The 21,953-nt window shown below is 36.1% G+C and overlaps 1 protein-coding gene across 4 annotated transcripts in view; it reads right to left on the bottom strand.

The window, feature by feature from the left end:
- Positions 1–21,953, bottom strand: part of fstl5 (follistatin-like 5) — a 266,449-nt gene that overhangs the window by 109,342 nt on the left and 135,154 nt on the right. For all 4 annotated transcript variants that reach the window (XM_069187730.1, XM_069187734.1, XM_015344712.2 and 1 more), the window contains exons 5-6: positions 14,525–14,721; positions 9,712–9,832 (exon numbers count right to left, since the gene is read on the bottom strand). In XM_069187730.1, coding sequence (XP_069043831.1) covers positions 9,712–9,832; positions 14,525–14,721 — 318 coding nt within the window. The remainder of the gene's footprint in view (positions 1–9,711; positions 9,833–14,524; positions 14,722–21,953) is intronic.

Genomic DNA, 21,953 nt, shown 5'->3' with positions numbered 1-21,953 from the left:
CAGCCAATATTTGCAGCATCAGAAACATATATAGCACAGATTTCTACAAACTCATGTCCCTCCTGCCTAAGTGTCACCCATGTTTATTGAAAATAGCTGGAAGGGAGTGATGCATTAAATATTCCATCTAATTTGCACACTAGCTTGTCTTAGTGGAAACCAAATGTTTTAACCTTGCATGTAAAAAGGTTATGTAAAATTGAACTGGACCTTACATGTACTGCACCTTGACCCTAACTGCACCAGGGCAACAACCATACCGGTTCAGCACCGGCCTCATGCAGACAAGTATTAAGTATGTGATCCTTTTATATACTTTGTCTCATTTCATTTCAATTAGAATTTGAACTTTATTGCCATATGTAACCGGTACATGTACTGGTACAATGGAATTCTTACTTACAGAAAGTCTCTCGATTGTAAAAAAAATACAAAGTGCAGACAGTGCATAAAGTAAACAGTTTGAATGTAAACAGGGACTCTGTGATGGAGGAGTTGATGTGTGATAACGCAAGCTTCTCCAGGCACTTCATGCATGCATTCAGCCAGGTTTTAGTGAAGGCATACACCCAGCATTCCCTCAGGTCCCTTTCCACATTGATCCAACAGTGTAGCTTGTCAATCTTATTGTCCAGTGACTGAACATTTGCTAATAAGATAAATGGCAGCGAATGTCTGTGTGGACGCATTCGTAGATGTGCTAGTATGCTGCCTCGTCTCCAGTGGTGTCTGCCTTTCTGTTGTTGTTCCCCGCATCTCTGTTCGGTCTGGCAGTGTGTGAAAAATGTTGTTTGGTGACCCTATGGATTCTGTCCTCAAGTTTAAAAGTGTTTATCTGTCATAAGTAATGACAGCCATTAAACATCTGACACAAAACATAAACATTAGCATTTAAATAAACATTAAAATAGGCACGCAATGAATTCTGTAAAGCGTCAGCATCTTACCAGCTCCGGAAGATACCTTATTTGACTGAATATCAATGTTCTGTGAGACAGTGTTGGTTGAAAATGGCATACGTTTCTACACTTATCCCAGACTTGGTGCCAGTGGGGTCTGTTGCCAGTAGTAGCATTCATACCTCCCTCATATTAATACCTGTCATGGAGCATTCCTGACCTTGACCCCCTGTAACTCACTAGGAACAATGCGCCAACAACATCATCTTATAGAGAACAATATTTTCTTCTTGCTTTCCAAAAACTGCAATAATGCCCTTTCAAAGAAATCTCAAGGTGTCTTTATGCTGTTAATGTTTTGTGTTTAAGTGTCGCTGTGAAAGAAGTAGTTTTAAGGTGTAGTTCTAAAGAATTTCACCACATAACAAACACTGCAACTAATATCATCATCTCAGGTCCTAGTGAATCCTATTTCAATGTATTTTTCATCACATGTGTGGTTTTTGGCTCAGTATTTAACTTTGCTTTTTGAGCATGATTTATGATGTCCAAAACAGGCATACTGGTACAGTATTTGTAGTTTCACTGGCTTAGAATCATGCAATCCTCAAGATGAACATTGTCTGATAATTATGTCTACCAAAAACAGAACATAATGTATAGTTTAACAAATACGTTGTGACAAATCAAAATTGAAATCCTCAAAAAGCAATGAATCAAAAACAGGAAAGAAATCATAGGAAAAACATTGTTTGGAATTTATCCAAGCATAAAGATAATGGAATCCCAGCTTTTCAAATGAAACTTTTAGATGCTGTATTTTTTCAAAATTTCTGTTTTGCATCAAAAACTGAAAGAAAATCTCATCTGTATCCTAATGCTTAATTAACTGACCTTATTGTAACATCCTTTCCTAAATAACTCAATGTTTAAATGATTTTCTTCTAGACAAAGTTTTTTTCAGTGCCTTGCTATAAAAGGTAAATCTGGGCCAGTGAGAATTAAAATTTAATTAGACATTGCTCATCTTTCATACAGTATGCCTTAAAGACACGTTTTTATTGCACAGAGTAGTATGTTTTTCAGTCAGAAAAATAATGTTTTTTTTAAGGAAACAAAGAAACAGAAGATTTAAAAAACACTCAACTCTAAACTACTTTCTGAATGACCTGCAATGATTGTCTTAGCTTAAGTGCAAGTCAAAAGTGTGCAGGTTGGCCACCTGACTGAAGATTAGAAAAATTCTTCTGGCTAGAAACAATTGCCATGGGGATCACAGCTTCCTTCTCAGTCCTGTTGATTTTGCTTAAGAGGTGAAGGTCGCTGCCAACCACCTAATCCCTGAGAAACAGAGTGAAAATACTGCAAAGGTCTTGTACTGCCAAAAGACACACAAAGAATTGATAAACAGAAAAAAAGGTTGTTACTGGAAAGAGTAAATCTTTCATAAATAGACTTTAAATTGACAGAGGTTGATTACTAGTTTTTAACATCAAAAACAGCTTATATATTTGAAGGCTGTTACATAAAGATGAATATAATTATATGAATATCCAGGGATTATTAAGATGATCACCACAAAGGCCAAATCCTAGAACTGAAGGCTTAATTATTTTGCATGAAGGCACCAAGATTTAAGTTTGATAGCTTCTCTAACATTTTACATATCATTATTAGTATTTGTGGTTTTGTCAGTGTGACTGACAATGATAATTAAGCAGAAAAATCTCCAACAAAAGTGACCAAATCTAAAAAAAAAATAAGTAAGCAGAATTTTGACTGAAACTGTAATATGGAGTGCAGTTTGTCACAAGAATGAGCAAATGCATTTTCAAGGGTAGATTTTGATTTTTTTTTGCCTATACAGCTCTTTGCTTTAAATCTTAATTAACGTTTTCTATGTTGCCTCTACAATCTAATTAGGAGACAGCTATTCATTACAATCTGGATGTAAGTATTTTTATACAAATCAATGGTGAAGAAAGACAATAGTCTATACTAGCCATGTTTACTTCCAATTTGGAAAAAAACAACAACCGTATTTCTTGTTACCCTTCACTTAATCAAAATCATTAAAAAAAATTACATCAAAACAACATATATTGGTTTAATATATATTGTATATAATCTCAAGCAAATCTTATGCAGATGCATACGAGTTTTGGAAAAGATGATTTATGATTATATATTGCCTGTTCCAAAATTTAAACTACATTTTGAAACTTTTTTCAGAGCTGTAATTAATACAAATTATGTTGAGTCTCACACTGCATTTTAGATTCAATTTACTGCTTATTTGCTATGTGATACCTTCTGCTGTATCTGAAGTATTTCATTCCTATTCAATCTGAATGGTACAAAGCCTATAGTACCATATATTAACACTTGAGCTTATTAATGCTGGCACACTGCAACAGTAATGATTATTAAAGAGCCTTTCATAACATATATCAAGGCATGTTACAATAAAAAGTGAAAACATTAGAAATGCATGAATATCCAATGAAATGCAAGGAATTAAAAATAAACATAAGATTTAAGATGAGATTTAAAAGTTTAGACTGACACACAAGATGGTTTAAAATGCGCTGTCCCGCACCCTTGAAAATTTGAACAAATAAATAATAATTTTGGAGTCTGAAACTAAGTCACTGAAAGTAAGCCAGAGTCCAAAGAGATACTGTTGCAGATAATTGATATAGCCAGGAATACAATACATTGAACCTGAATCTGAATTAAGTCTGAAATTCACATCTAGCAAATGCACAGAAACAAAAACAATTGTTGCTAATTCATTTTGTTTTTAGGTACAATCTGAGCCGATGAATTCTGAACAGATTGCAACTAGTTAAGATGTTGTTAAGAACACCTTTTGTTGAACCAGCAAGAACTGCTTCACAGTAAGCAAGTCTTGAAAAGACAAATATTATACAGTACATGCTTTAGTGACTTTGCATCGACTGGGAGAGACATGAAGCACAAGCAATGCTGATTTTACAAAAAAGGGACAACTTCACCAAATTGTTAAAAGAACGTCAAATGCAAGACTTTTTTCATTGAAGATGAGACAAGATCTCAACAAGCGTTGAGTACTTTGACTGATAGCAACATCCTCAATACTCAAGCTAAAGTTGACACAGTTGTGGATTTGATAAGTAAAGACAATCAGCATACCTTTATATTGCACATTATGAAAATTATGTTCAGTGATTATTCTTTCAATATTCACTGTTAATAGACACTTAAGACTTCTGTAGAGTTATTTCTTTGATAAGTGCTAGAACTGACAGAGCAGGCTTCATTCACAGAGGCCAAAACTCTTTGTTTAAGCAATTTAGTTACAGTACATATAGTACAGTATTTAATAGCCAAAAAGGCCAATGTACTTAAACAAATGTTAAAAACCTCCAGGATTCTTTGTCTACAAAAAAACAGTGACTTCACAATTTCATGTCAAAGCAATTTAAGAATTAGCTAAAGAGGTGTGGAATTCAGAGATAGCACCACAATTTTCTAAATTCTCTGACTGATGACAGTCTATGGATATTAAAAATTAAACACAGAGAGCTTCCTTAAAAGCAAGGTTAAATTATGATGTTGTTATTCCCTCAAACAACTTATATTGATATCTCCTTTGGGAGTCCTTGTTTTTTTCTGTTTATCTGTTTCTGATGATTGTGGTCTGCACTGCATTATGTAATATATTGACTTTTCTTTTGTCTTTCCCTCATAGTATACCCTTCCTTATGCAGGCTAATTATAGATAAATAATCATTATGTTTGATCTCTGTCTTTAAATATTTGGTATCTCACTCATCATACACCCATCTTTTTTCCACTGACAGGACTTTTCCATATTTTAACAGGACTCTCTTGTTTTCATTATATTAAGTTTTGAAACCTCTAAGCTCTATCTAGACAAAGAACAAAATGTTACTCCCAATCCATGAGGCACCAGTTTAATCAGAAATAGAATGTCAATAAGGAACAGGAACTTGCTACAGTTTGCTTAGAATTAGCTTATATACATTTTCATAAACCAAGGTTTTGCATAATGATAGTTTTGTAATTTTGTAAGGGAGGATATTTTCTGTCATGGAACAATTGTTTAATATTAAGTCTCCTCAATTTTATCTGAATTTTTGGAACTGTTTATCTGCAAAGATTTTTCCACTGAAACTAGCAAGAATAATGACAATAATGCTGAACTCCTGAAGCAATAATGCAATAATGATCTCCTGCTAATTCTTTGTACAGTTTTAACATAACATCTGTGGATTTGGATTCTTTATTTTAACTACAGTATATACGTATCTCAATATACTGTACCTTGCGAATGATATAAACTCCTTTCCAATGATGCCCAATTTATTTGGATTAAAAATTATGTACTGCATGCACATTTTTTAAAGTGAATATGAACAGCACTTTGATGAATTAAAGAAGGTAAATGTTAATATAATAACTCAATAATTAAAATATTTTATTGCTTCAGTATTTTGATAGCCATTATAACTGTAAGTCATTTTGATATGTAGATATGTACATATGTACATATGTAAAAGATATGTATTTTCATTGTTTTGTTCGATACGTTAAACTTTTCTCTGTACATTCTTCCCTCAATTATTTACAAGGAACCCAATCTTTTTGATTAGAAGTAGCCCCACAACACAACTCTAACTCCAGCATTCTCGACAATAGAGATGGTGTTAACTGGGTGCTGTGTTGGGCTAGATATAATACTTTGCATTTTCTCACCACAAAACATTTTGTCACAGTATTACTTAACTGCTTTGATCATAACTCCATGTGGGATTTTACATGTTTTTCTTTCAGTAATGGCTTCTTTATTGTCACTTTGCCATAGAGGCCAACTTTATAGATGAACATGAGGATTTTAAAGTCTACGCGGAATTTGACCGGAAGCCAGTGCAAGGACTCCAGGATAGGAGTAATGTGAACACTTGCACTAGACCTGGTCAGGATTCTGGCTGCTGAATTTTGGACATACTGCAGCTTGTTCAGAGTAGATTTAGATACCCCGGGGAGTAGAGCATTGCAGTAGTCAATTTGAGAGAATACAAATATGTTGATCAGCTTTTCAGCCACAGTTAATGATAGCATAGGGCGTAGTCGTGCGATATTTCTAAGGGTGAAAAAAAGATGTTTTGACAGTATGCTGTACATGTGGGTCGAATGTTAAGCCAGAATCGAATATAACCCCAAGGTTTTTCAATTTTGATTGAAGCTCAAGTACAGAGCCATCTACAGACAGGGTTACAGGACTGGCTTTACGAAGTTGATGGGGGGTACCAATAAGCATGACTTCAGTCTTGTCACAGTTAAGATGAAGGAAGTTTTGAGTCATCCAAATTTTTATGTCAGAGATGCAATTAGATAGAATAGAGACAGCCACATCAGTGTCAGGTTTGGTGTGGATGTATATTTGAGTATCGTCAGCGTAAAAATGAAAGCTGAGGCCATGTGATCTTAAAAGCTTACCAAGTGGGAACATGTAAATGCTGAAGAGCAAAGGGCCCAGTATTGAGCCCTGGGGGACACCAGACTTGACAAGACCAATTTCAGACCTGTACCCATTGAGAGAGACAAAGTGACAACGATCAGTGAGGTAAGACCATTTGAGGGCAGTGTCAGAGACTCCAAACACAGTCTCGAGATGAGAAAGTAAGATGTTATGGTCAACAGTGTCAAAGGCAGCACTGAGATCAAGAATGTTGAGTATGGAAAGAGAACCAGAATCAGAAGCTATTAGGAGATCGTTGGTGACTTTGACTAGGGCGGTTTCTGTGCTGTGAAGTTGACGGAAGCCAGATTGGAGGGGTTCGAAAAGGTTGTTTGTCATGAGGTGGTTATGTCACTGAAGTGTGACAACACGTTCTAGAATTTTAGAGAGAAAGGGTAAGTTGGAGATGGGGCGGAAGTTGTTAAGATTGTCGAGAGCCATGTTAGGCTTCTTTGGCACGGGGGTAATAGCAGCAGTTTTGAAGACCGTTGGTACAATGCCGGTGCTCAAGGATTCATGTATTATATTGAGGACAATGGGACAGAGAGAAGAGAAACAGGACTGGAATAAAGTGGTGGGAATGGGATCTAAAATAGATGTGGTGGATTTAATGCGCGTAACTAGTTTGTTTTGGGATGCTGAGTCAAGAAGAGAGAAGCTGGAGAGACGGGAACCAGAGAAGTTGGATGAGGAGGGAGGAGGTATGGAAATTATATCCGGAGTGGAGAGAATGTGATGCCGGATGTTGTCAATCTTAGAACTAAAGAAATCTAAGAATGTGTTGCAAAGTTGTGATGAGGCAGGTAATGTGGTGGGGCAGTTTGGCTTGAGCAGTCTGTTGATGGTGGAGAAAAGATGTCTGGGGTTGTTTTGGTGGTTTTCAATGATGTGAGAGAAGTAGGTGGATCTAGCAGACTCTATAGTAACCTTATAATCAGATAAGTAATCTCTCCAGGCCTGAAAATGTACATTTAGGCCGGAAAGACGCCACCTACGCTCAAGTTTGCGAGAGGCTGCCTTCATGAATCGCAGATATTTCATTGTACCAGGGGGCAGGGCGAGAGAAGGAGATGGTTCGAGTTTTTAAAGGAGCAAAGGTGTCGAGGGTAGATAAAAGAGCATTGTCAAGTAGCTGTATTTTGTCCTCTAGAGGGTCAGAGGAAGAGAAACAGGATAAGGAGGACAGAACAGAATTTGCAAACCTTGGGTGATCAATTGATCGCCAGTTGCGGAAATTTACAGAGCGTGAGGGGGAAGTGTTAGAAACAGGTAATTCCAGATTGAAGAAAATGGCTAAGTGGTCAAAGAGGCCTAGATCAAGGGGAGAGCAGTGGGAGATAAAGGAGTCATTTGCAATAATTAGATCTAAGGTGTGTCCTTTGTTATGTGTAGGGGTACAAACAAACTGAGTAAGGTCAAAGCATCCCAAAAGAGAAAGGAAGTCTTTAGCCAGACTGGAAGAGGTTGAATCAATGTGTATATTAAAGTCCCCTAGAATAAGGATCCTTTTAAATTTAAGGGATAAGAATGAGAGAAAATCAGCAAACTCACCTAAGAAGACTCCACTGGGTTTGGGTGGTCTGTAAACTGTGGCAATAATAGTAGATTGGGGGATAGAAACATTTAAAACAAGACACTCAAAAGAAGAGGGAGGAGGTATAGTTATAGGACTTAGACTGTAAAAAAGGTTGTAAATAACAATGATGCCCCCGCCTCTGCCTGAAAGATACGGAAGGTCAAACAAACCACATCCAGGAGGAACTAGTTGGTTGAACAGGAGTCCATCGTTTTGTTTGTGCCATGTTTCGGTTAAACACAGAAGGTCCAGTTGTTTTTCTTTGATAATGTCACATAAAAGAAGAGCCTTGCTGTTAACGGAGCAGGTGTTGAGTAGCGCTGATCTGGCCAGTCTCGTTGATGCAGGGGGAAGCGAAGTGCGGTCCAGGTGCGGTAGTGAGAGGAGATTTTTTAGATCGGCGCCGGTACGTGATGGACTTACAGACAAGGGCCGAAAGGCAGGGATAGAGACTCCGCAGGCAGACGAACGAAAATTGTGTCTTTGACCAGGAAGTAGCTTTGTTTTAGTGTAAGAAGTTGCAGTGCAGTGTACCTCAGAGACATGATCGATGAATCGAGACGGGAAGGAAATCCAGAGAAGGCGGTAGCAAATGGTGAAGGTCTTCAGTTGAGTAAGTTCACAATGCAGTGGAAGTCGCATTTGTGAATTTGTAACGTGGAGCGGATAGTGTGAAGCGGATGAAAATAGATAAATTAGAAATCAGTGTAATCGAGGAGAAAAGGGGGAAAAAAACATAAATAAGTAGATAAAAATGAAAAACTGGTGAGAGGAGCAGCAGCAAATGCGCCAACGTTCCCTCTCGACCAGAACCATAGTCAATAATGAAAGCTGCATCTTGTTGACTGGCTAAAGAATCCAATAGCTTGAGCCCAGTTAAGGCTTGAAGACAAACAAGAACTAAACAGACAAGGTGGAGAAATGCAGAATGGGTTTGAGACAGACAGAGAATCTCTCCAGCAGGAGTCAGGCTGAATGTCCTTCTGAGATGCAGGTTAGTTATGCTGAGATTAGCCCCAGGAGGTGTTCAAATCAATGAATCAGTTAAGAAAAATACATTAGTATGCAGTTTTTAAAGCCCACATACTATCAAACTGTCCTTACTTGTTATTCAGATAATATTTTGTCAAACACTTCCCTTGCTTTACAAACAAGTAGTATATCATACTATTATGTGCTAAAGTTGCAAAGAAATGTGTGCTGATGAAGACAGCTGTCAGTTTCCATCTGCATCATTCCACTTTAGATAGTTTCCCAGTGTTCATTGTTCCCTTCAAAAGCAATAATACTTCAATTCAATTTTTGAAAAAAAAAACAGACTGTCTAAATCTTCCCTAATACCATGATGTGGTGGATTGATATTTGTTTATACTATACTGTATTTACCATTGTGGTCAGTTTATTCAACTGTGTTGTTTCATTTCATCCCAAAAGCAGACAATGAGAAAGGAACGGTGTGGACCTTATGTTCTATCTACTGTATGTACATACTGTACATTTATATGTGTTATATTATATTTACATGTTTGCTTTGACTATATTTGATATTCATATTGTGCAGAGTGTCAGTCCACTATTAATAAAAATCACGTTGACCCATTAAAACAAAGCATCAATGTAATAACTGTTTAATTGAAAAATTCGCTGTTCTCACTATTTATAAAACCACAAAATGTCAACAAAGAATTCCGAGAATAAAGATCACTTACCAAATGCCGTGTAGAACTCTTCTATGGACAAGTGTTTATCAACATTCCGATCATCGTATTTCAAAAGATCAAACAAAGTGCATTCAGATACATCCTTGGCCAGTCCTTCCTGTTTGATGACCTGAAATACATTGTGTAAAATGTAACCAATGTATGATGTGAATGATCAAGACTATGGAAAACAGCTAAAATATTAAATTAAAAAATAAAATGAGAATTAGATAAACAATGATGGTATACAATAGAACTCTTAAAATGCCAAGAAAGGATGATGGAAATACTGTAGCTGAAGCTATACATTTGCAAAGGATACCTCTAGGTAGGCATCAAGTGCACTTAAAAGGGGTTTTTGATGATGATGAAGATGATGACGAAGACCTAACTTGAATTAAATGTTTTCTGAGGAATAGTAATTGGGTTTTTGCAAAATTATTTATTCTTCCTTTATTTTGCCAAAAATGTGAAAACAAAGAAAAATATTTCCATGTCACCCTGCAACTCACACCTGGTAACCCACTGAAGTTCAGCAGGTGTGAGCCCAAAACCTGTGGGTTTTGGGGATAGGCTTTGGCTCCTTGCAACCCTGACTTGGATGAATTGGTTTGAAAATGGATGGATGTTCCTATAAATGAAAGAAATGGCTGATATTTGAATTGTCATGTTCTGCTTTTTTTCGTATGCTTCATTTTTTAGGACTGCATTAGACAGTATACCATTACATTTATACAGAATTAGATTTTAATTACAAATGATATTTCATCACACAGGATAAAAAATAGTTGTACTGTATCTTCAGAAGGCAGATGTATTTAAATGGGGGATTTGATGCTTAGACATTTGAATAAAAGATTGCAATGTGCGAAGGCTTTAATTCCTTTTGAGCTTTTGTTCCATCCGCAAGCCTGGACTAATGCACTTCCAATAGCATGTCATAAAATTACTGAAGTGTTCGTAAAGTCAGCTCCTTCCAGTGCATTTGCATTTTATGCGTGCAGTAATGCAGTCTAAAATGGGTTTCTTATACAGATGCAGCCATTCAAAATGGGTGAGGTATTTCGCGGCATACCGTGACACGCCCACCGGGGTATCACGCGGTTCACGTGTATCACGTGACTAACTATCCGGCGTTGCCTTGTAAAACCGCCAGGGGGAGCTTAACCTCTCATGTACAGCATTTGAGCCTTTAATTTTGAACTGTGTATTACAGCATGTTAATCATCAGTCATTAAAATGTTGGTATATTTTATGAAAGCAAGATTGCTCAGTTGGACAAAAGTACACAACCTACCTTTATCAGAAATATTTATGCATCAAAGCCTTTACTGAAGATATTACTAATAGTATTAATAATGGATGACTTTGGACAAGCTGTATACTCAAAGTATAATTTCTTTAGCACATTTGTACAAGCACTTGGACTCTGTCCAAGCCATACTTTGTCAGGCATTTTGTTTTACTTCAACGGGCATAAAAACTTCCTTGCTTTTAACAGGGCGTTTCATAATTTCTAACTACGAAAATGATTTAAAATGCGACACCTATCATGAAAAGAAAAAAATACACACCAGTATTCCAATTCTCCCTAAACATTGTAAGCTTCGAAGTCTTTAACTAACGTGATACCGGAGTCAACAAGCATACTTTTAGAATTTGATTAAAAGGGAATATAATATGGAATCGCATATCTCAAGAATTTAATAATGGTATGATTATATCCGTGTACTGCGGCAGGGCTGTGTAGGGCTGTTTCGCCTGCCTGTTCATGGGAGATGTCTTGTAGCCTACTGGTCTAGGTGCGTGACTACCAACTGGCAGGTTGTGTGTTTGAATCCATCTGGTGCTGGACCTTCCAGTTTTATTTATTTATTTTATAATCGCGTAACATAAACATATTACCGTATGCAAACTGTACTGTATACAGTATGTATATGTATATTTAATGTCTTAACTGTGCCCGTTTAAGTATTGAATATTCATATCTAATTTTACCACTGAAGGGAAATCCTAACATAAACATACAGTATATGGCTGGTCTCGGTACTTTAAAGAAAAAAATACCCACCAGTATTCCATTTCTCCCTAAACATTGTAAGCTTCGAATGAAACCACTAAATAAAGACATAAATATAGAAATCTTAAGATTTGTTTTATTTAATGTTGGTAGCAGGATGAACTGTCAGAGTGTATATTTTGTCGCAAAGTTGCTGCAAGATGTTAACAGTGAAAAAGGTATTTAGAAATGAGTTATTTCAAGATGAAAAAGAAAACATACACGAAACATGGTTTCATTACGACCAGAATCGGTCTTGAGATATTTTTAACTTGATTTACAGTATTTGAGAGGTATGTCTTAACACCGATACTACAGTGCTTAAGTACTGCTCACGTATATGTTTCTAGGTTTATATTATGCATTTCATACGGTCAAATTACTTTTGAGCAACTAATAAGAAGCGCGAATTGGTATGCGTTTTAGTTTCGTTTTGTGCTGGAACCCGTGGATTGATTAGAGATATCAAGTACATACAAGTCATTTTTTAAATGTTGTAGTTCGTCTTGAAAAAATGTTACGAGTACATCATCTATCAACAATTACACAGGTTCTGTTTCCATATTGCGGATTTTGGTTAGGTATTATCAAATCCAGTGGCGCTGTGTTTTAGTTTACTGAGTCCCATGTCACATGGTCTGTGATTGAAACCTGTAAAACCGGTTTAATTCGTCACAGCCAGCACTCTTCAGGTGTGAGGGTTTTCTGCTCAGAATGAAACGCTAAAATGTTTGAGTATATTCTAATGGTAGTGGGGGCAGGAGGATTTCTATATTTATGTCTTTATTTAGTGGTTTCATTCGAAGCTTACAATGTTTAGGGAGAAATGGAATACTGGTGGGTATTTTTTTCTTTAAAGTACCGAGACCAGCCATATACTGTATGTTTATGTTAAGATTTCCCTTCAGTGGTAAAATTAGATATGAATATTCAATACTTAAACGGGCACAGTTAAGACATTAAATATACATATACATACTGTATACAGTACAGTTTGCATACGGTAATATGTTTATGTTACGCGATTACAAAATAAATAAATAAAACTGGAAGGTCCAGCACCAGCTGGATTCAAACACACAACCTGCCAGTTGGTAGTCATGCACCTAGACCAATAGGCTACAAGACAGCTCGCATGAACAGGCAGGCGAAACAGCCCTACACACCCCTGCCGCAGTACACGGATATAATCATACCGTTATTAAATTCTTGAGATACGCGTTTCCATATTATATTCCCTTTTAATCAAATTCTAAAAGTATGCTTGTTGACTCCGGTATCACGTTAGTTAAAGACTTCGAAGCTTACAATGTTTAGGGAGAAATGGAATACTGGTGTGTATTTTTTTCTTTAAAGTACCAAGACCAGCATTATACTGTATGTTTACGTTCCAAAATTAATATCGTTTATGGCCTTCACACGCGTTACAGTATGCTCCTATTCTTTTTATGCTCAGCTACTAAGATTTCCCTTCAGTGGTAAATATCTACAACGGGCACAGTAAAGACGTTTACAGTAAGTCTTTCTACGACAGACCAACGGACCACGAGTGCCCCTGTCGGTCAACCAATCACACACCGCGGTACCCCGTGTCATCTTACCTGCGGTACGTGTCTGTACCGCACACTTTGAATGGCTGCATCTGTATGTATTAGGTAATCTATTCTGTCTAATTACAAAGAATGAAAAAAGGTGGATTAAATATTTTTAATAGTTGATTGAACCTGTTTTTGCACATAATTATAAACAGTAGGTGAAATGAGAAAGGAGTTCTGTGCTACTTGATCTTCCTTTCCCATACTGTATGTACATTTAAGGTTTAAACAAAAGGCACATAAAGAAAAAAAGATGTATGAATGAATCCTTTTTGATAACTGCAATGTTAAAAGTCCACAAATAACTGGATACCATACTTGAAATGAGTACTTGCAATTGATGTTGTGGCAACAATGTAATTCTTGGCATTTTGTTGTATTGCTATCAACTTTTAAGTCCTTTGCACTTACTTTCACTCACTGTTTATCAACCTTGTACGTCAGCCTTCCTATATCAACCTTCAATAGCAAAGTACAATAGCTCCTGCCAGCCTGTGTTCAAAAGATTCCTTTCTTTTTGGCAATGAAATACACAGTTCACTAGTCTTACAAAAGTAACACCAAGCAATATTTTTTAGTCTTCTGACAGCAGATATTTTTTTCATGGAACATCTGGCATATGTGAGTTAGGATTAGTATTAGGATTAAGGTTTGGACTGGTATTTGTGTCTTGGTAAGGGGTAGTGGTTGGTTTGGGAATATAGTTACTGTACAGTATGTAGCTCAAATAAGGCAGTTGTCCAAATAATTGCTGTGCCATACTGTACAATAACAGGGAGCTACAGTCAGCATATTAAAATATAAAGCTTTTGGTTCTAGCAGTGGACATGCGAACCCAACCTGCAACAAACACATACATAAATGTTGAGTTCAGCATCTTTAATAAATATTAAATCACAAGGATCAGCTTCTATTACTGTAAAATGAGAAGGACATGAACTTAGTCCCATTAACAACAAAACTCAATCATTCAAAGTGTGGGTATTTTCCAATGAAAAAATAACAAAGGTGTTATTTTCATCAGATGAGTGCAATGTATATTCTAATATGTAAGCATGTAATCTGTAGACTAAAGTGTTTGTAAAATGTCTAATGATTTTGCATTTATAAACATAATAAAATGCAATTTCTAAATTTTCATTATTAATGAAGCATTTTTTCTCCACACCTGTGTAAGCTCATTGCTATCTACAAGTCCGTTGTTGTCTGAGTCAAAGTATTGGAACATCTGGTCTACCAACAGTCTCTTCAGGGACATTTTGTCTTCATTTTCCCCTTCATTGACCTGTCTGATGTACTTCTGGTTCTGCAGATCAAGCAGCTGATTTTTTAACTTTCCGTAGTCACTCATCTGACACTTGTCACCTGCAGAATGTGATGAAACAAACAAAAACAACAGACATCAAAAATGTTTGATACTTATGTTCATTGGAAAATCTGTGTATACTGTAAATGTATTTGTATTCAAACATCAAGTTTTTAACACCATGAAGAAAAGCTGTGCTGATAAATGTTGCAGCAACCTGGAGCTTATACTGGAAGCATAGAGCGTAAGGCAGGACTGAGTGCATACAGTATGTTGTTTCACTCTGAATGGCCAACTGCTTATTTTAAGATTGAATTAGCCAAAATTGTTTATAGGAACTGAAAACTGCAGTATAGCCCTTCGGCCAAAAAAAAAAATGGGTATATCACTCTATTTCCATCTAAACAAGATAACATTGCTAAATTGTGTAAGGTGAAGCACTTTTAAGCAATGTCAGGTAAGTTATGTTAACTTCGATAGTAATAACAAAAAGGTATTATGAGGAACAACTGCTTCTATACATTTTATAAAGGTTTAAATAGAACATTCTAATTTTATAATATAATTATAAAATATTACAGAATCTATAGATACATCGGTTTAATCTATTTATAGTTAGTTTCTCTAAAATACTGCCATAGCCTTCAATAGTTCACTGCCATTGAAAGATCATTTTGTGATCTGTCATTTAGTATAGATACTGTACAGCTGCTTTTACAGTAGTCTTATCTCCTAAATACCAGTGATGTTAATTTATAAGATGAAAGGCATTCTATTGACATTTCTAATTACAGCTGCTTTGATAAGGATGGGAAAGTTGACAAGATAAAAGTGCAGTCAGTATTTAACAGAATTTCAAGAAACAATAAAAATTAAAATGTAGTTTACCCTGATTAATTTTAACACTCATTAAATGTCTTCTTTCATGATATACTGCCACAAGTACTTTTAAGTTAAATGAAGTTTAGCTTTAAATTTGATTTCTGGTCTTAGGCAAGACGTTTTTGTCCTGGGCTCTGGTGAATTGCATAATATGTTGTGGGATGCCAAAATATTCCAATTTCATGCTGGTAAAATTAAAGTGTAAAAGATATCAACAAAAGTAACACATCCTCTTACTCACCAAAGGCTACATATGTGATTACTCATTGGGGTCTCACACCCTTATCCAGAGTTATTCAAAAAGGCTTACATTAAAAGTACACAGAGCATTATGCATGCTAAAAGTCTAATTAAAATGATAAAATGATTTTCATCTAAAAACTACAAAATATAAATTACGTAAAATTTGTTGTAACAAATATAGAGGTTAAGAAAATTATTCAAAATCCGATGCCCACAGAGGCTTACATACAGATCGGGGAAATGTTCAGTTGACATCCCAGGGAGGGTTAGGGTTAGGATTCACACACTACTTGGGCAATTCAAAGAAATAATTATAATCCCAAAAATTCAGAAATATGCCAAGAATATATGAGAATATACCTGAAGGTACAAGTGAGACAATGGGATTATTTCTGTATTTCTGCAAACGATGCAGACTTGTTGCTTGAAGTTGGCTTCACTCCCGGAATGTAAATGAGGAACTAGTTAAAGTCAAGAGAAATGATCTAAGATATAAGATGCTTATTCTGCATGTTTAGAATCACTCAGACATTTATACAGGAAAATTATGCTTATTTGTACATTTGAGCAGTTTGTCATGTATCACTAGGTAAACTCATTGACACACAGTTTTATGGGGTGCGCTAAACAGTTTGCTTCACTAATCTTTGCACGAACTTTATGTGATGTATATCCATATACAGACATACCGTACTTCTGTACGTAATCTTTAGTTACTTATTTTATGCATATGTAATAAAGGGACTACTACTACTACACAGACACCTGGACTTTGTCATTTGTATGACACAACATACCCAAGCGGTTGGCATAGTTAGAGACACCTAAGTTCTTTGTTTTTTGGCACAAGAGAAATAAATTGTAAGCAAACTGGAGATAAACAAATATTAAAATTAAATACAGAATATTATAGATTAACAGTAACAATAACACAAACTTAACAATATACAACACAACATACATCTTATAATTTACTCTATTTACAAACAAGGCATGTCAGTGGCCTATTTCCTGAACAACCAGAAAAGCCCAAACTCCAAACCTAGTACTCATAAATCCTACATATTGTGTAAACAGGACAACAAGAGAGATAAACCTGCATCCTAAATAAAACAAAATGCAACCTAGAGCTAAATCTCTTTATATAAACCCAGAAGCCCTAAAAAAACTAATAGGGCCCTATCTCACTATTATAAAAATACATCTTTCACCTGGAGAGTAAGCCTTCAGCCTGAGAATTCCTTGTAATAGAAATCACTTTCCTAAAATAACAGAATGGCAAGTCCTCTTGAACAACTTTCAAATATTTAGCTAGAATCCGATCTTTTACAGTAGGTTAACTTGAACAAGGTCTTCTTGCTTGGCACACTTCTTCTTTCTATCTGCTCTTCCTGCTCCTCTTTTTGTGTCTGTGTCTCCCCTGCTTCTGCTTACCTGCTTCTCATCGATGACGAGTCTTAATGCTCTACCAAGGAGTTAATTAAGGTAAAGCAGAAGATTCCTTTTGATCTGCCATCTACAGCTCTGCAAACACTTTCTATCAATTGTTTCTAGATCCTGAAAAACTTCAATAGCCACTTCCACAGCTGTAACAATATTATTTAGTATGATTAAACTTTAATATTAAATGTATGCTAACATTAAGATAGCATTATTAGCTTTCTGAAACATATCCACTGTCTTATGCATAATTCAATTAGATTAATTGCTCAGCTGAGTAGAAAACATGACATGAAGTATAATTAGTAAGATACCATAAATTCACTAAAATTAGTGATTTTAATCACTAAAATTAATCTTCTAAAATACCTGTTGTATTTAAGGTTCTGCAATTTAAGGTACTTTAACTGAAAGCACCAAAGGCTGTTTCACTATGAACATGAGTTACTTCTTAACTAATGTCCAGTGTGTCCAATGTGGTAGACAGAAAACAGTGATATTAAATTGTGAATCATAACATGAAGACAATGTCTTGGTGATGAAAGCTACCTTTCTTTAAATAAAATACTTGAGGGGTTGGTCCTGTTGCATAAGTATTTGTTAATCCTCTTAAATATGATTTTTCCATTTTCCTCAAAAGGTTCTTTATTTGGATGTCAGTTAGAATGGTCACTTTTTCTAATCAATTCCTCCAGCAACAGGCTGAGATATCTGATGATGCAGGGGTCTATTCTGAACAATGGTATACAGTAGATGACAAATGTAAATGCAGAGCTCTTAGTGCCAAAACAAGTTGTGTATAGTAAATGAGCCACAAATCTGACAGAACCCATCTTTGCACAATTAAATGATTTTGATGTGTGGTTTGAATTCTGTGACGTGTATTGGCTCAGTGACACACTAAACTGTAAAAAACCTTATTACAATAGCAGCGATGAATAAACACATACTGTATAAGCTGAAGAGCATTACAAAATGTATTGTATTTTTTATTAGTTCTAATGCAAATTCATTGCAATTTTAATGTCATTATATGAGTATATACTGTAAATATTGTGTGACAGCATTGAATGAAAGTGTTTTTTTTCTTAATAACATTATGAATAATAATGCACAGTGCTGTGCAATTCCAAAATATTTGAAGATAGAGCAAAGAAGAGAAACAAAAACATTAATATAGTGTAATAACCCCTTGTTATGCATGAATTCACCTTATGCCAATCTGAGTATCTGTGCAAAATTCTGTTTATACTATTTTCCTTGCACTAGCCCTAATTCTGAGTATCTACAGCTGAGAAGCATCTGTGAGCTGCGATGCATGCTGGCATGAAGGTTCATTTAACAAGTGGAGGAGAAAACAACCACATGGTCTGATATCTTTCTTTCTCTGTCAGCTTCTTTTTCGAATGGACTTGTCTGAGGTTTCTGTCACATTCTTAAAGTGTTCTGTGCTTATTGTACATTATTGCACTGGGCTTACTCATGGTAGGTAAGGGATTACTGTAATATGAAATTTTTATTTTTTACAGTAATTCTGTATTTTTACCACATCTGTATATAGTTACTTGTGTGATGCCACTAAAAGAGAAATACAACAATGTCCAAAAAAGGAAAACAAAAAAGAAAGACATTAGTTACCTCAGGTTTATGGGATTGGCAAGATGGTTACACAAATGTTAATTGGACTCAGGTTAGGAAAATGCTAGTCACAGCAGGACCTCAACATAGTTTTCGTGACATTAAGTCATTTTAAACCTAGGATTGTGTGGTTTTGCATTATCCTGCTAGAAAATTGACACTTCCTGACTGGAAGGGAAAAACTGTTGGCTTTGATGTATTGCTGGGCAGTGAGATGTACACTAATGCAAGAGCTATCATAACACATTTTTTCCATCATGATTGACAAAGGAAAAACAGTATTCGAACACCACTCTGTTGGCCACCATCTCAGATATTTCCTGGTTCAGAGAAGTTGGTGGTTTCGTCTCTCAGTTGTCAACATGTTACTCCCAAATATGTTCTGAGCACCCTTTTTTTCAAATGATAATCCATAGTCATTTGCTATTACAGTACATAGACTATTTCGTCCTAGAACATGATTGTTTTGCTGTTCTGTGTTTTCGATTGGATTTTTACACATATTACTAATCAACAATTTTGGCAACTTTTACTAAACACAAATGATAAACACTGAGAACCTCTCAGAATTTTTGTTATCTAAAGAAATAATACAGTATGAATCAAAAAGCAACAAACACATCTTCTTAATAGTTATATTGTAAGTAACCTAATCTTTGCTCCCCATATAAGCTACTGATATAAAATGTAGATGGTTTAAATTATGTTTTTTTGCTCCTTATAAACCTTTTTTTATTTTCAACAACAATCAAAATGAATCATTACCTAAATAGAGTTATACTCATAGTCACTCCTTAGTCTTTAATATCTGCAACAACCAATCAAAAACAAATCTGAGGGTATTGCTGAGAACAAAAATTTTAACTCCCTCTAAATCATTTTCTTCAACAGAAGCACAGTCTATACATATGAGTTATTGAAAACAAATGTATTCTGCCTGAAAAAGGCAATAAACAAAACAGTATTGGAAAAGATGTTTCAGGAAATGGCAGGAAGGCACAGAATAACTGCACAATGTATTTTCCAGCTGTGTTTTGTCTGTTATACTGATGGGTTCACTGTGGGATGAGATACACATTTTTTCCACCTTTTCATTTCAAAGTCTTTCTGTCCAAGTTACTTTCTTAAAGGCATTGTAACTGTGGACTGAAAGTTTTTTGGAAATTTACTGGACAGAACATCACATACTGTATAGTTCCAGTGCTTGGGGTAAAAGATGTTGAAAATCACATCCCTGCAGGCTTGGCACAATGGAAGACATCTATATTCTATTTGTGTCCTGCATAAGTGTTAACTCTCATTTTATTATAATGTCCCTTGAGATTTATGAAACATAAATTGGCACCAAACAGTGTCACGAACAGTTCTTTCCGGGCCCTATGCAGACGACACGATCCGGTTGGTGAGGACACAGTAGGGAAAAAATCATGCAGGAGAAGGGTATGGAGACAGGGGGACGTGTCCAAGGTGAGCAGGTGTCCGGGGGAAGCGAGTCCGGGGCGAACAATCAAAGACGAAATCCAAAACAGGGAATCCAAAACAGAAGAGTAGTCCAATACCAGACGATTCATCAGAAGGAATTAAAAACCAGGAGCCGGGTCGGGACCGGCAGGGGGAATCAGAAAGGAAGGGTTAAAACCATAACAGAGCCAGACGCAACAGGACCCCGGATTCTCACAAAATGAGATTCAATGAGGAACCACGGGTGACGTCTGCATCTGGCATTTAAGGGGCAACGGAAATCAGAAACAGGTGCAGGATAATGGGGCAGAACAAGGAAGGGCTGGAGTGCCCTTAAGAGGAGGAGTAGCAATCGTGACAGACAGTAGGCAAAACTTTTAAATAAGACTTACTGAGTAGTCCATATTCATTAGTTCAGTGGCAAATATTTAAATACCAATGTGACTTAAACAAAAAATAATCTAATAGCATGTGAATATAGCTATTTCATTGATATATGAGCATGGATAAATCTGTCTCAGTTTTAAAGGGAGATATGTGGTTCTTATTCAAAGAGAACAGCTGTGGGTAAAAAGAACTGTTCACTGATTTTTTAAAATGTGTTACTTATTTAAAGGACATGGTAAAGAAAGCAGATCTGAAACTTTCCCTCTCTTAAATGTGAAATAAAATTTTAATATACTAAATTCATGGTCACAGTGTGAAGTTCAATGTACTTCTGAAGTGTGTACTTTATAATTTATTAAAATATTGTTAAAACGTTAAACTTTTTAAACATAGCAAGGATTCAAATACTTCTGTAACCATATGGCATACAATTTAATAGTGGCATTCATATTTTTTTTCACTTTCCTATTGCTACAGAATCTGAAAAGCCTAAGGCTGTCAAGCCCTCTGCAGTCAGAGGGCACTCCTTCTCTGTCCTGTCTCTTTTTTCTGGTGCTTTGCTGTCCTTCCAGTGTTTCTCTCTCTCTGGGGCTATATATTTCTGAGTCTTTCATTTGCCATTGCTCAGCTTGACTTTCGGATGTCCTGAGACCCGCCTAGCACCGGGTTGCTCCACGTCCGCTACCTGAGGGCATAGGTTTCTATATGGCATTTCCTGAACTGCTGAGCCCCGGCTAACCCCCGTCTCGCTGCTACACATAGGGTCTTTTACGCTCTCCTGCCATTCCACGGTTCGTCCTTTCCGACATCTGTGACAAATGCAACACGTGATTAGAGATGATCTTACTGTTCTTCAGAATGTTTTACAGTATACTGTATCCACTCTAGGTTAATTTGCAGAGGCAGTATAGCACTTTGGGAAAGTCTCTTGGCTCACTCCTGGTGACTTGTGGGTTCAAGTTCCTGCTGCTAATACTCCTGTAGGACTTGAGTGAAGTTTCCCAGATGTTCCTATCCACATACTTTACATTCAAGTCCAGGGAAAGGACTCACATTCTCTTTTGTTTACTTTATGCTTTGGAAATCAGAATAAGATCTGGCTTGATGAGCTGATATGGCTTGGGTATGAAAATGACCTATCTGAGTTACTGTAATTTCAAAGTAGTATGAGCAAAATATAGAAAATAGGTGCCAAAAATACCAGAAACAGATATTGTACTTGTGCAAGACAGCACATCTA

The sequence above is a fragment of the Lepisosteus oculatus genome, chromosome 1 (assembly GCF_040954835.1).
Source record: "Lepisosteus oculatus isolate fLepOcu1 chromosome 1, fLepOcu1.hap2, whole genome shotgun sequence".
NCBI classification, from domain to species: Eukaryota; Metazoa; Chordata; class Actinopteri; order Semionotiformes; family Lepisosteidae; genus Lepisosteus; species Lepisosteus oculatus.
Note: the sequence above shows the minus strand (reverse complement) of the source record. Positions and strands in the feature narration are given on the sequence as shown.